At 35.3% G+C, this 16144-nt stretch overlaps 1 protein-coding gene across 2 annotated transcripts in view; it reads left to right on the top strand.

Annotated features, from left to right (window-relative positions):
• NELL1 (neural EGFL like 1) overlaps nt 1–16144 on the top strand; it is a 926144-nt gene that overhangs the window by 718558 nt on the left and 191442 nt on the right. For both annotated transcript variants that reach the window (XM_002821956.3, XM_002821957.4), the window contains exon 15: nt 1117–1212. In XM_002821956.3, coding sequence (XP_002822002.3) covers nt 1117–1212 — 96 coding nt within the window. The remainder of the gene's footprint in view (nt 1–1116; nt 1213–16144) is intronic.

Genomic DNA, 16144 nt, shown 5'->3' with positions numbered 1-16144 from the left:
AACTCAGGGTTAACAGTTGCAATATCTTCATTAATGAGAAATTTTGCATGTTCAGTACACTAAATTCTTGGTTATCCAGCAAGGTTTGATATTAAATTAACTGGATGGAAGAGTTGCAGAATTGTTAGAATGAGAGTTTTACTATCAGAACAACCTGTAAAATATAGATTAATTCATTTAACAAATCAGTTTTGAGCATCTGCTATGTGAATAGATACTGAGGCTACAATATAGTGGTGAGTAAAAACAATTATGCTGCTTCTTCTTATGGGTCTTACAGTTCAGTTGGTAAAGCAGGAGATGGTAATAAATTATATGTAAATTTACAATTGTATTTACTATTGCAATGGAGAGGTTCATGGAGCTATTTTATGCTATGCAAGTATGTACTAAGGGGAACTAACCTGGTCTGGGAAGGCTGACAGGATAGCACTGGGAAGGAGTAACAATAGCTTTGCAATGCTTATCAAGAAAACCTAAAAATCCATACCCTTGGGACCAGCATTTCCACGTTGAGGCATTTTTCATAAAGGAATAATTCAGGTTGTGCTAAGCATTTTAGCCATTAGGACAAGGCGTTGTTTTTATTACCACAACATTGGAAACAGCTTATATATTCAAATGTAAATGATTAGTTACATTTATATTATATATATTAAACTATATCGACTATCAAAAATCTTTTTTAAAGAACATAAAAGTTTTTATTGTCATAAGAGATGTTTAGTGAAAAAGATTAGGTTACAAAATAGTGAACATTAAAAAGGCCTTTACCTTCATCCTGACCCTACCCTTCCTAGTTACTCAATTTATTCTATTTGATTTCAAATGTATAAATGAGAGTAAGAGTTATAGCGTTTACTACTAGCTACCATTTAGCACATGCCAGCCCTGTGCTAAACATTTTACATCCGTTATTTCAGTTGATTTCATATAAACCAGTGAAATAGGTATTATTACATTTATTTCTTTTTCTGTATGGATTTTTTAAATATATCAATACAGATGTGTATTCCCTATGCAACAAAGAAAGAATTGCTTCAATGCTCCTGCTGTTTACCATGAATTTATTTATTGCATTTTATCTAAGATAAATATTTTGTTCTCTTGCAACAGCTTTCTGTGAAGAGGGCTGCAGATACGGTGGAACGTGTGTGGCTCCTAACAAATGTGTCTGTCCATCTGGATTCACAGGAAGCCACTGCGAGAAAGGTAATCTAGCTTGTTTTGTGGGGGATAGGGAGAAAGATTGGTAGAAAGATTGATTCAGAAAGAATAACAGCTCTTTCTTTAGGAATAATACTGTGGGTTGACTTGATACATTGTGTTGTGATGGTGGATGTGGCTCTCCTAAAGTGGGTACCTTTCTGTCATTGCTTAAAAGGCTACCTCTCTCTGAAAATAGAGCTTCATTTGCCTTCCCTCCAATGCATTTAATTTAGCAAGGTCAAGTCTTTTCTCTGCTATAGCTCAGTGTACATTTTTAGTGCTAATTAGAGATAAAGCCTGATGAACTGACCTGCGTCACTTATCATCTATTGGGTAGCATCACACACAATTATTAGAATTATAACAATCTGCTCTGTCAACGGAATCTAAATTAGCAGCACATGCTCCTTGCGTAAAACCACATTAAATAACTCCAGCAGCAGGTTTATTGGTGTGCTTGAGATTTTATTCTAATATTGGTTTATTAGGAACATTATCATTCATAGACCTGATAATATAAGCCAATTAGTGTAAGTAAGATTACATTATGTGCAACTTTCTATTTGCAATAAATGTTGTGTTTACATTTGGCACTATTTGGCAAAATCCAACTCTTATTGATTGGAGAAGTCCTCCTATTTGTGTATAAGTGAAATTTGATGTTCAATGCCAATGTATGTGTCAGTGCAAACAAGGGGTTTATGACACGTAAAAGCGAATATTTCAGTTTGTTTTTCCATGCGTTTTGTTAGGGTAAAATCACTACATTGTGTTTTTTTTCTGGCTCTGGAATGTCAGACTTACCACTTTTCATATCATAGCATAGAAAAACGGAAATAGGATGTCGCATTTATTATCCTTATTATTACATGACGGGGGAGGTGTCTTCATCTGGTGCCAGAGATATAAGCAAAGTTCTTGTTTCCTTTCCTTCATGTTTAGAAGCTTCTGAATTTAGATAACATTTTTTTAATGTGCCCATTTATTCTCACCCTGACCAACCTATTACATTGCACTGCCTGTATATTTATGAGGCAGTCTAATCCTTTTAAAAAGATGTCAAAAGGTAACTAAAATTGTTCAATAAGGAAGTCGGTAAACAATATTTGCACCACTGTTTCTATATTTTGTGACATTATCAACAAATAAAAATGTATCAAATAATAACTGTTTTTTTAAAAAAAAAATATGAAAGAGCCATGTACTGCGTTTGAGCAGCACAAGAGAATTACCACATAGAGCTAAAGAATTCTTGCTAAAAGCAAAGAAACTTAAGGGTAGCTTAGGACACATGTCTTTACTGCACTACATTTAATTTTAAGTAGGTTTTTTAAAATGAAAAAAAAAAAAAAAAAACTAGAAGATTCTTACTGCTTTCTGTAGAACTGCTGTATTTCCCTAAACTGAATACACAGAATTAATGGGGACAGAATGGTAATAATGATAATGTCTATAATCATGGATACTACCATTAATGATATGTCATTTGTTATGCAATAATTGTTAGGATTTTTAAATGAATATTTTAAGATTAAACAAAGGAGTTAGATATTATTGCTCTTATTTTATATGTAATTAAACTAAAATTTAGCTAGTGTAAGTAACGTATGCAATTATTAGAACTGAGAATAAAACACAGTTGTATCCCACAAAGCCTGTGTTATCAAACCTTGTGTGGGTTTTTTCAAGGATACTACATGGATTTTTTATTAAAATATATATTCTTGGCCACCTCTCCAAACTAGATGGAATATCAGGCGGTGGTTTCATGAATCTGCATTTTCACCAAGCACCTCAGGATATTTAACTATAGCAACTACTGTAACATTCTTATTTTTTTACATTAGAAATAACTGGAGGGAAACATTACCTTAGACCAGGGCCTGTGATCAGTGGCAGACCAGGAGGAATTGATTATGGTGTCTCATGCCGTCTTGATTTGTCCTTTGTCCTTTTCTCTGCTCAGTAAGTGGGTGATTGCATCAGTGCTTACAGTCTGGTTTGTAATGTGAAGTCAGAAAAATATAAAGGAGAAAATCAAGACCAGGGAAAAAGTTAGACAGAGATAGGCAAGCATGGGTCCCTATGTAAATATTAAAGTTGACATGGAGAATTGCATATTCTTGAACTCTTGCACAATCATCATAAAGGGAAAAAATACAATGAAATAAAACAATATTTCTCTGCATTTAATGCTATATTTCATCTGTAGCAAAGTCATTCCACTTAATATTGGCCAATACTCAAATTCTATCAGATTTTTCATGGAATGAATAAAGTACTTATCTTTCAGTCAGTTGTGTGCAAGGGATCTAAATAAATTATAGGCTAAACACTGAAAATCTGTGCCATTATCTTGTCTGAGTTATTTTGTCATGTTGATCATTAGCAATAAACATTAAATAAGTCTATTTGCCTTCGAATAGTCGTGCTAGATGCCTTGAGACTCATAGTGCCAAAGGAAAAATGCAAATGAATTGTGAATGTCTTGTGGCATGATTATACTAAATCTTTCATTTGATTTGTTTTAATTTTAAGACTAAGTAAATGGTCCCATTTGAGCTATATAGAATCCACTTATGTTTAGTCTGAAGCATGTTCTCTTATCCCCCTAGTTATTGGTTTTATTCATTGCTTGCAATATTCAGCCTTTCAAAATTCAAGTACACTTAGTAAAATCATTTAAATAATTTGTTAAAGAAAATTCCTATCTGATGTTAATAATCCCACTTGTGTTTGGTATGTAACACACAGATGAACAACTCTGCATTTACTTTCCATTGATGACATTTCAGTAACGTTAAACTTTTCATAACCCCCCTTAAGCAAACATTTTGCCTCCTTTGGTTTCTAAACAACATATAATTCTAGTTCTTCTCCTACCCTTCAACTTCCTTCTCTGTGTGCTTAGTTTGAGTTGGTTTTACAATTAGCATGGAGATGTGTAAAGAGAAAGATGAGTGAAGAATCAGTAAGAGGAGTAGTTTTGCCACTCTTAGGATGGAAAAGGGCTGCTGGTAAATGCTCTCTTCTCAACCTGGCTAAGAACTAAAAGGACAGAATGCCACACGGATGTAATGTAGCCACCTACAAAACAGCATGAAACAACACGAAGTCCTCCTAGAGAATTTTCACATGTAAAATCAAAGAGCTACACTAAATCCAGAGATACGTTAACTGTCACAAAACAGCAGAAAATAACCCTCTAAGAAGTATGTGAGACTAAGTTTTCTATTTGGTATTTTTACTTGCAAATTTGCAAGCAACAAGAAGGATAGATTAAATACGAAATGGGGAGCTATGTCTAGATCAGGATTTCTATTTTTTTTTAGTGGCTTAAAACAACAAATGTTTACTATCTCATAGTTTCTATGGTTTGAAATTTGAGAGCAGCTTAGCTGAGTGGTTCTAGCTCAGGGACTTTCATGAGATTGCAGTCAAGATGTTGACTGGGCCAGTAATTGTCTGAAGGTTGGAGAGTCTGTTTCTAAGATGGCTCACTCATGTGGCGATTGGCAGGAGGCCTCAGTTTCTCATTTTGTGGGCCTCTCCACAGGCTACATGAGAGGCCTTATAACATGGCCACTGGAATCCTCCACGTCAAGTGATGAGAAAGAGAGTGAAAGCCAGGAGGAAGGTGTAATGCTTTTTGTGACTTGATCAAATGCTGTTCACGTTGGCCATATTCTATTCCTTAGAGGAGACTCACTCCAGCCACCTCTTAAAAAAAAGGATTGTCAAAGTATTTGTGGGCATATTTTAAAACCACCACACCGTGAACCCTGTTATTTATTCTCAAACCTTGGCTCTGATTTTAAACTCCTTGCTTTGGAACCTTTTCCATACCTCTCAAACTTCCCTTGAAATTTTCTGGTTTTAGTCTTTGACTCCTTACAGCTTGTACTCTTGATCATGGAACAAGATATATTGCTTACTTATCTGACGTTGAACAGCCACAAACTGGGATTCAGCTACCAGGCTGTGTGGAACTGACTGTGTGTGTCTGTGTGTGTGTGTGTGTGTGTGTGTGTGTGTGTTTGTGTGTACGGGCACCTGTGTGTGCACATGCAGGTGTGGACTTGCACATCTAAACAGAGAAGGAAGAAGGCAGGAGTTTGTGGATGTGAATATAGGTGGATCCTAATATGTGTTCTTAATCCTTTTTTCAACTTTTATTTTAGATTCAGGAGTTACATGAACAGGTTTCTTACCTGTGCATACTGCATGATGCAATAAAATCCTAGACATAGGATGAGTAATCCTGTCACTTAGGTACTGAGAACAGTACTCAATAGTTAGTTTTTCAGCCCTTGCCCCCTCTCCTTTCCCACTCTAGTAGTTCCCAGTTTCTATCATTGCCATCTTTATGTCCATATTTACCTAAATGTTTCGCTCCCACTTATTAGTGAGAACATGAGGTACTTGGTTTTCTGTTCCTGTGTTAATTCACTTAAAATAATGGCTTCCAATTTCATCCATGTTTCTGCAAAGGACATGATTTCATTCTTTTTATTACTGTTTAGTATTCCATGTACCATATTTTCTTTATCCACTCTACTATTGAGCACTTAGATTGATTCTATATATTTGTGAATGTCTACTGTGAATAGTGCTGCAATGAACATGTGAGTGCGTGTGTCTTTTGGTAGAAAGATTTGTTTTATTTTGGGTATATACACAGTAATGGGATTGCTGGATCAAATGATAGTTTTAAGTTCTTTGAGATATCTCCCAACTGCTTTACACAGTAGCTAAACTAATTTACATTCCCACCAACAATGTATGACGTGTTCCCTTTTCTCTGCAGCCTCACCAGCGTCTGTTGTTTTTTGACTTTTTAATAATAGCCATTCTAACTGGTGTGAGATGGTATTTCACTGTGGTTTTGATTTTTATTTCTCCAATGATTAGTAACGTTGAGCATTATTTTATATATGTTTGTATGTCTGTCATCTTTTGAGAAGTTTTTGTTCATGTCTTTTGTCAGTTTTTTAATGGAGTTGTTTTTGCTTGTTGAATTGCTTATGTTCCTTATATATTCTGAATATTAGACCTTTGTCGGATGCATAGTTTGTGAAGATTTTCTCCCATTCTGTAGGTTGTCTGCTTACTTTGTTGATAGTTTATTTTGCTGTGCAGAAGCTCTTTAGCTGAATTAAGTCCTACTTGTCAATTTTTGTTTTTGTTGCAATTGCTTATGAAGAGTTAGGCATAAATTCTTTCCTAAGGCTGATGTCCATAGTAGTGTTTTCTAGATTTTTTATAGGATTCTACACTTTGAGGTCTTATATTTAATTCTTTAATCCATCTTGAGTTAATTTTTTGTATATGGTAAAAGATAGGAGTCCAGTTTTATTCTTGTGCATATGGCTAGCCAGCTATCTCAGCACCATTCATTGAATAGGGAGTCTTTTTCCCACTGCTTATTTTTGTCAACTTTATTGAAGATCAGATGGCTGTGGGTGTGCAGCTTTATTTCTGGGTTCTCTGTTCTGTTCCATTGGTCTCTGTGTCTTTTTTTACAAGTACCATGCTGTTTTGGTTATTGTAGCCATATAATATAGTTTGTTGTCAGGTAGTGTGTGATGCCTCTAGCTTTGTTCCTTATGCTTAGCATTGCTTTGCTATGCAGTGTTTTTGTTTTGGTTCCAAATGAATTTTAGAATAGTTTTTTCTAGTTCAGTGAAAAAATACATCAGTAGTTTGATATGAAAAACATTGAATTTTTTAGGTTGCTTTGGGCGGTATGGCCATTTTAATGATATTGATTCTTCCAATCCATGAGCATGGAATGTTTTTCCATTTGTTTGTGTCATCTATGATTTATTATAGCAGTGCTTTGTAGTTCTCCTTGTAGAAGTGCTTCACCTCCTTGGTTAGATATATTTCGAGGTATATTTTTGTGTGGCTATTGTAAATGGAATTACGTTCTTGATTTGGCTGTCAGTTTGGAAGTTATTGGTGTATAGAAATGATACTAATTTTTATGCATTGATTTTCTATCCTGAAGCTTTACTGAAGTCATTTATCAGTTCCAGGAGCCTTTTGGCAGTCTTTAGGGCTTTCTAGATATAGGATCGTATTGTGCATGGAGAGAGACAGTTTGACTTCTTATTTTCCTAAAGGGCTGCCTTTTATTTCTTCCTCTTGCCTTATTGCTCTGGTTAGCACCTCCAATACTATGTTGAATAGGAGTGGTGAGAGTGAACATCTTTGTCTTGTTCCAGTTCTCAAGGGGAATGCTTCCAGTTTTTGCCCATTCAGTATGATGTTGGCTGTGGGTTTGTCATAGATGGCTCCTATTATTTTGAGGTATGTTCCTACAATGGCTAGTCTGTTGAGAGTTTTCATCATGAAGAGATATTGGATTTTATCAAAAACATTTTCTGCATCTATGGAGATAATCATATGGTTTTCATTTTTAATTCTGTTTATGTAGTGAATAACATTTATTGATTTGTATATATTGAACCAACTTCACGTCCCAGGAATGAAGCTTATCTGATCATGGTGAGTTAACTTTTTCATATCCTGTTGAATGCAGTTTGCTAGTATTTTGTTGAGAATTTTTGCAGCTATGTTCATCAGGCACAATGGCCTTTAGTTTTCTTTTATCATTGTACCTTTGCCAGGTTTTGCTATTAGGGTGATGCTGTCTTTGTAGAATGAGTTAGGGAAGAGTTCCTTTCTTTGATTTTTTTGGAACAGTTTTAGTAGAATTGGTCAGCTCTTTGTATGTCTGGTAGAATTTGACTGTGAATCCCTCTGGTCCAGGGCATTTTTGCATGGTAGAATTTTATTATGAATTCAATTTTGGAACTTGATATTGGTCTATTCAGCATTTCAATTTCTCTCTGATTCAGTTTTGGGAGATAATGTGTTTCCAGGAATTCATCCATTTCCTCTAGATTTTCTAGTTTGTGTGTGTAGTGGTGTTCATAATAGCCTGTGCAGATCTTTTGTATTTCTGTGGGATCTGGTTGTAATGTCATAGATCAGGATTTCTTAACCTAGAAGACACTATTGACATTTTAGTTCAGATAATTCTTTGTTGTGGAGGGCTGTCTTATGCATTGTAGGATGTTTAGCATCATCCCTGGACTTTATTCATGAAATGTAATTAGTAGTACACCTCCAGTTGTGACCATCAAAAATGTTTTCATACCTATCACCTTAAACACTTGTCATTTCTTTGTGGTGAAAGCATTCAAAATTAAATAAAGCTTTTAAAATGTCTCTAGTAAAATTAAAGAAAAATTCTCCAGACATTGCCAAATATCCCCTGGGAGACAAAATCTCATCCCATTAAGAACTTGTGGTCTAGATGTAGGATTTTAAAAAGTCTTTTTTAAAAAATATGCATATATATGTATATATATTATAGATAATCATGTCTCAGTGTTATTTGATAATAATGAAAATTATAAGCTTTTTTTTGACAAGAAAAACACTTAATAATCTCTTGAACATTTTTAAAACTACTTAGGATTTACTGTGATTAGAAAATGCTTAACCATTCAAGAGCCAGAGACTGGATGATATCCATCATGTGCTATGAGAGGCACACCTTCTTACAGTCTTAGGAACCAGGTTGGTATGGAAACTCAGCCTGCTCTATGTTCACCCTCTCTCAATGGTGGAATAAACATGATGCTCCAACTCCACCCAAGGAACATGTGACTCCAAACCTTGTGTTCTCCTAAAGGAAGATAGTATACTTATCCTCTTTCTTAGAAGAAAAATTTAAATGTATGTAATAATGAAAGAATTTCTCTTATGGTGTAAGACTTGGACACACACACTTGTACATTACTATTTTTTTTTTTTTTTTTGAGACGGAGTCTCACTCCATCGCCCTGGCTGGAGTGCAGTGATGCCATCTTGGCTCACTGCATCCTCTGCCTCCTGGGTTCAAGCGATTCTTGTGCCTCTGCCTCCCAAGTAGCTGGGATTACAGATGTTCTCCACCACACCCGGCTAATTGTTGTATTTTTAGTAGAGATGGGGTTTTGCCATGTTGATCAGGAGGGTCTCAAACTCCTGGCCTAATGAAATCCACCTGCCTCAGCCTCCCAAAGTGTGCCCGGCCAACACTTGTACATTTTAAGAAGAATTTGCACTGAAATGCTTTCTGTATTACAAAGCCACTCAATTAATCATTTTTTTTTTGGTAGGAAATTGGACTGGGCTGTAAATCAAGTTAGTTATTTACAGTGGTACAGACAAGCCTGCCAATTATACTACATTTCCCCATTGTATATTATATGAATTATAGAGTGTATAAATACAATTGTGTAGATATCAGGTATCTATAACCAATGATTTGTGAATCAGACTGTGAGAACTGGACACAACTACCCAAGGTGTAGGCTAGAATACAGTCTAGTATAAAATAATTGGAAAAAATATGCTGATGTTATAAAAATAGCAGACCTTGACTTTTTCCTCCACATTTGTTCAGAAATAGGTTCATTTACTGTAACTATTATTAAATAAACTCTCACAAGCTTTGAACCTCTCACAGTATCCAAGTGTTTTTGAAATATAGTAAGTATCTGATCAAGAATATTTAGGGATATCAGTAAAAAGCAAACAACTTTGAACAGCTTTGTTCATTCACAATATAATTTTGAGTGGTTATTTTTTTCCTGTTTTGCTTATATGATTTTCCAATTTTCAAAATAATACATTTAAATTATGTATGTAATAACAAATGATTTTTAAAAGCTTAAAATAAAGAGAACATAATGGTCAAAATTTTTCTTAGTTACTTGGGATTTTTTTAACCTTTTCTCAAGGAAAAATTTTGCAGAGAAATTTATTCTACTATCTTTTCTGTGCCGCACGGACTTGCAGATACGTAGACAGAGGGTAATAGTTTGCCTGAAGTATATTGTCAATTTACCAGGTAAAAAGAATGATCAGAAACAAAGACTTCTGTGCTCTTTCATATTTTATATCTTGCCTGTATTTTGAGAGATCCCTACCAGCATACATCTATCGGTAATTGCTTTACCCATCCCTGTTACTGGGGGAGATTTTAAGAATTTTTAAGAAGGTGAATACTTACTCCCTTCCCATAACAGAATAAAATATTTATTCTATTTCCTCTCCAGTTATCACAGGACTGTGGCAAGGGCATCTGGGGGGAGAATGAATGCAAAAGTACATCTTTACCTCCATAACAGACAGATAATTATTTAACTTTTCTCAATTTGAGCTTTCTCAGGTTGTCTGGCACATGATTACTTGCTCAGTAAATGGCAACTTCTATCATCAATGTTGCTTCTTTTCTTGTGCCTGATGCTCAGAAAGGAGTAAGCAGGGCTTCTGTGACATCACTGAAAAAGAGAAATATGAGGATTTGAGGTTTCTCTGCATTGCCCATCTAGTTGAACCCACTAGTAAAAGGAGGGTTGCAAATTCTCCTTTAAAATTCTATTGAAGTCAGGTAAATGTGAATATGGTTTGAAGAATTTCCTGCCCTGGATGTTTCCAGAAATTAAGAATGGCAGAAGAGAGGCATCAAACTAGAAGATAAGAGGAGCTTAAACCTGCTAAGACTGAGAGAATGTGATCATGTTTAGAGCAGCTGAGAAGTCTTGCCCTGTTCAGTACCCCTTTCATCACTTCAGTTCTACCCACTCAAAGTTTTTCTTCTTTCTTGAATGACATCTCTGCTAAAGATCCGGCATACTTCCCTTGGATAAAAAATGGGTTTGACACACAATTCTTAGAGCCACTTGGAGCTATTTCACAAGCCTGTCCTTGATCCTGCGAGGATTTTCATTTTTCCAGGTTGAAGACATGGAAAAATATCTCCAGCAATTTTTACTCTCATTGTCCAGACAAAGAGCACATTTTCAAGTCATTTCAATTAATTGGAAACATCAGTGTCTTTTTTTCACAAACAAGAATTTGGACGAGAAAATAAAGATGCAGTCTGGTATACTGAAAAGAGTCTGGTATACTGTATTGATGATCAGAGGCCTGACTTTTGATACTAAATCTGCCGCTGTGAAGTGAAATTTACATTAATCTACTATACATCTATTGTAAGCTCCAAACTTTTGCGTGTGTTATTTCCTGTGAGGGAGTTACTATTATCCTTTTGGACATATATGAGGACATGTATAAATGTCATTCAGCCAGTCAGTAGTCAAGTTGGGATTCTAACCTGTGTATTACTGAATCCAAATTTCATATACTTTGCTTTATAATCTGCTACCTCTTGATCATTTTGTCTGTGCCCAAGGGCAATTAAACCTAACAGATTATACAGGAGGTAAAATAAATTATGTTTTCCTGTGAGTAATGAGCCATAATCTCTTATTTGATCATGTGCATTGTTTTACATATTCCTTTCAACATTTTTGTGCCTAAGACAGGAAAAGAGTAAACAAAAAAGGGGTGAAGAGCACAATCTCTGAAGTCACACTAGCTTAGTTTTAGTTAAGCTGCCACTATTTACCCAGCTCTGTAACATTGGATCAGATATACTTAATGTTTCTAAGTGTCAGTTTGCCACTAAAAAAAGAAAAGAGATGTTGATATTACTTACTTCATAATTTTATTGTGAGATTAAATGAGATATTGTACTTAAAACACTGGTAGAAAGCCTGGAACACAGTCAGTGTCTAGAAATTGTAGCTAGTGATAACTTTAATTAACCAGGGGATAAAATTGAGACTCAGAAATAATAGGCTCCTTGCCCAAGGATACTCAGCAGGTAAACAGTAAAGCCATGTCTTATATTTATCTTTTGCTACTGAAGTCTCTCTCATTCTTCTATCAGTTCTTACAACCTCTCACTGTACAATTCAAGTGTAAAGTGATTTTATTTGTATCATCTTTCCAGCTCATATTCTCTCTGTTCCCACAAACATTTTATGTAACATCTTATCAAGCTAACAAAAATTAATTTATGCAACAGAGTTCTGCTCTGGGGAAAGAGTGAGCTGATTCAGCACCTGGAATAGTGGCATGTTTAACTTGGGTATGGTCCCTGGAAGGGATTTTTTTTTTTTTTTTTTTTTTTTTTTGCTATTATTTACTTCTCATCTCTTGGAGTTAAAATTGAAGATTTGACAGAAAGTTCTCACTGTATTATTGATAGCACGGGTGACTTTGTACATAGGAAGAGTTGAGATCTCATTCAAAAGGCTACCCCACTTATCCTTCTACAAATATTTTCTTAGTTCTTCATTGATTCCTCAAATTGAAGAAAGACAAACATTCTAATTCTCAATTTGGCATCAGGAAACCTGGATTCTATTCTCAGATTCCACTACTCATCAGCTATGTTAATAGGGACAACTTCAGCTTTTCCATGTAAAATGGGAATAATCATCCAAAAATGTGGAAGGTGACGAATGGTTAATGCAGGCACAACTGATTTTTACAAGTGTTGCAAACATAGTTTAGCACCTAACTTTGGGACTTAGAAGTCCTTAACAACTATTACATTATTGTCTATCAAAACTCTGGCATGGGAAAAATCAGATTTTTATATCTTTTTACATTACATTTGAATTCAGTAAACATTTGATAAATGAATAAATGAATGAGTATAGACAAGGACCCTCAATTTCACATGGTCCAGTCTTTTCATTTTATAGATCTCAAGTTGTAATCACTTTAATTCAAACCGTATTGAAAAGACATCTAAGTTAAAGTATATTATATCAAGAATGGGGGAAGAAATGTCATTAACAAGAATAGAATAGAAATTTTTGTCTATTTCTGATAGCTTTGTCAGTCCACCTTTCCATAGGGCCCTTTGTAACTTTACCATTAATGAAGGGAGCCAATCTTTTAAATAGATTGGCATTCTCTGTCAAATAAATAAAAGCTGTTAGAGATTACCTTGTTTATTTAGTAATGCAGAAAATAATTCTTGACTAGATGACAAGCAGATCTTGCTTCTCACCAAGCAACCACACACTACTGAACTGTGAAAGTCAAGAGTTTGGTTCATATCCTCATTTTTAATCCTATATCCTGGGAAATACAAACACCACTGTAACTATAAACACAAAGGATAAATAGGAAGAAAATCTAGCTTTCTGTGAAACTGTGAGCAACTGGAGCCCACAAGTTACAAACTTTCCCTAGTAATTAGCCATAAGTCTTTGTATCCAAGAATATGCACTGCACTGTAAATCATGTGGGAAAAGGCTAATTGAAGCCAATAGCCTAACTCAGAAGGAATATAACTCTTATGATTTGCATCATTTGCTCCTAGTAGGACTCACTGAATGATCAGAAAAAGTAGTTCCTGAAAATATTCACTTAGATACAAAGTATGATGAATTGATTAATCAAACAGCAAGATCTATGCATTTATTATGGTAGTGGCTGAAACGATAAGCAGTTTTTGGGTTTTTTGGGCTAATGTGGTTTTAAAGCATTTTCCAGTTTAACAGAGACCTTGAAGTTATCTATCGGTGGCAGCAATTTTAGCTAAATAGATTGAGTCCATGAGGGGAGATCCTGGAAGATTATTTTATTAAAGAATATCTTACTAAGAAAAACACTTCAGTACCTCCTCAGTGCTTAAAAGATAGAGTCAAACTTCCATAGCATAATATCTAAAGACTTCCATAATTGGGCCTCTTCCTACCTCTCCAGCTTTATCTCCTACTTCTCCTTAAAGAAATCTTAAACTGCAGCCCATTCTAAACTACTTCAGGTCACTGAAATGCACCTTAATTTTTCAAACCTCTGAGCTTTTGTTTGGAATACTCTCTCTGACTGTTACACACCTACAGATTTATATATTGATCATAAGTATGATATTAATAAAAATAATAGAAAAATTATTGAGTGTTTCCAGTAATCCAGAATAGTCCTGATTTTCCCCCCTCAAATTGCTTTTTTTTAAGCCTACAATACCCAATATTACTAACTAACCAGTACCAACCAGGCCCGACCCTTGGCTTCTCAAGATCAGACAAGACTGGGCATGTTAAGGGTAGTGTGGCCATAGACTCATATTGCTTCTTCTAAGTCTTCTTTCATCACATTTGATGGCAAACTATAATCTTTCACATTCTCTGGGCTGAGGTCTTGAAGTCATCTGTGATTTCTTTATTTTGCACTGCATATTCAAATTCTTTGGCTTAACTTTTAAAATATATCTTAAATCCCAACCTCATATGATCGCCACTGCTATCACCCTTTTACATGACAACATCATAATCTCTGATCTAGATGATGGCAGAAAACCTCCTAACTCATCTTCCTTCCACTGTTATGGACCTATAGTCTCTTTTTAACATAGTAGCCAAGGGGACATTATTGAAACCTAAGTTATATCTTGTCATTCCTCTGCTTCACATTCTTTATAGCTCCCCATTTTCACTGCATAAAAGTCAAAATTATTACAATGCCCTATAAGGCCCTGGTTACTCTGGGCTCACCTACCTATTAAATTTGTTTGTCCTCACCATTCAGTGTGCTCTCCCTCACTTTTTATCCTCTTTTTCTGGCCGTAATTGTCTTCTTGATTTTCCTAAAACATGTCAGTTATGTTTTCCTTACTTTTTAAAAATTATTTTATTTTATTACAATTTTTTAATGTATTTACTTTCAACTAACCCACATCGTATTTTCCTTACTGCTTTGTTTGCTTGGAATGTTCTTCCCTCAGATATTTTCACTGTCACCTCCCTCCTATGAAAAAGGTTTCTGCACAAGCATTACCTCCTCAGACAGACCCTGACCCCTATATAAAATAATACATTTCCTCCTTCCCATTGCTGTGTTATTGTTCTTCGTAGCCTTTATCACTCTCTGACACAATAGTACTTTTCATATGGCTTCACTGCCCAGCCAGAATATAAACTCCAGGAGGGCAGGGGTTCTGTCTTTGCCATTGTATTTCCGGAGACCAGGGTAGTACCTAGCACATAGGAACAGTGTGAAACATTTACTGAAAAAGCAGACAATTTAACAAGAAGAAACTCTTTTAGTTTTGTATTAGTCTCCAAAGCCACAATACTGTTATGATACGTCTTGGGAAGGATAAAAAAATATTGTCATCAATCACATGCCTGCATTCCTGATATTTTTGGATCATATGTAGCCGGAGTTATCCTTGATGTCTCCTTCTCCCTCACTTTTCCATTCAATCAATCACTACAGTGCATCTTTTTTTTCCCCTCCATCCTACCTCCTAGTATAAACCACTCATATTTGTTTTATGCCTGAATTGATTTCAGAACACAAGTCTTCAAGTCCCCAGTCTTACTCCTCCCTCACAAAAATGTTCTTCCTGCATTGCAGCCAGTATAATCCTTATAAAATATAAATATAATCAAATTTTTTCCCTGCTGTAAAAACTTAGACAGTTTCCAGTGCTTTCATTATAAACACCAACCTTCTTACAGAAGCATCAGTGACTCGCTCTGAGTAGCTTTTCCATTTTAACTTTCAATCAATATTCCTCCTGCACCAACCATTGTCAGATTTTATCAAAGCAACAATCTGCCTCTGTCCATGGTATTGCTCTAGCTGGAACTCTTTGGATTTTCTTTCTCTAGTTTCCTTCTTCTTCCCATAATATCCAGTCCCCATCTTTTCCTATTTTCTCACATAGATTGTAAGCTTTTCTTCCAAGATATTTTTCAGACTCCTTGCTCAAGATTAGGTTCCCTCCAGTGCACTCCATATCAACTTGGTTTTCTCTTCATAAAATGTATTACATTTAATTGCATGTTTACTTGTTTTCTCTTCTATTTCTTCTTACCACCCATCCCTGTAGCACAACCAACATTTGTTTAACTTCTCTTTCTAATCACCCCCACCCCCGCCAAAAAAATACCCTTCAAAGTATTGCTAAATCTGTGTAGTAATTATTAACCCAGAGTGTCTCCAAAATGAAAAACTATTTTTCTTTTATTCCTTTCCTGCTGGTGCCATTCTTCCCATTCCA

Source organism: Pongo abelii, chromosome 9 (assembly GCF_028885655.2).
Source record: "Pongo abelii isolate AG06213 chromosome 9, NHGRI_mPonAbe1-v2.0_pri, whole genome shotgun sequence".
NCBI lineage: Eukaryota > Metazoa > Chordata > Mammalia > Primates > Hominidae > Pongo > Pongo abelii.
Note: the sequence above shows the minus strand (reverse complement) of the source record. Positions and strands in the feature narration are given on the sequence as shown.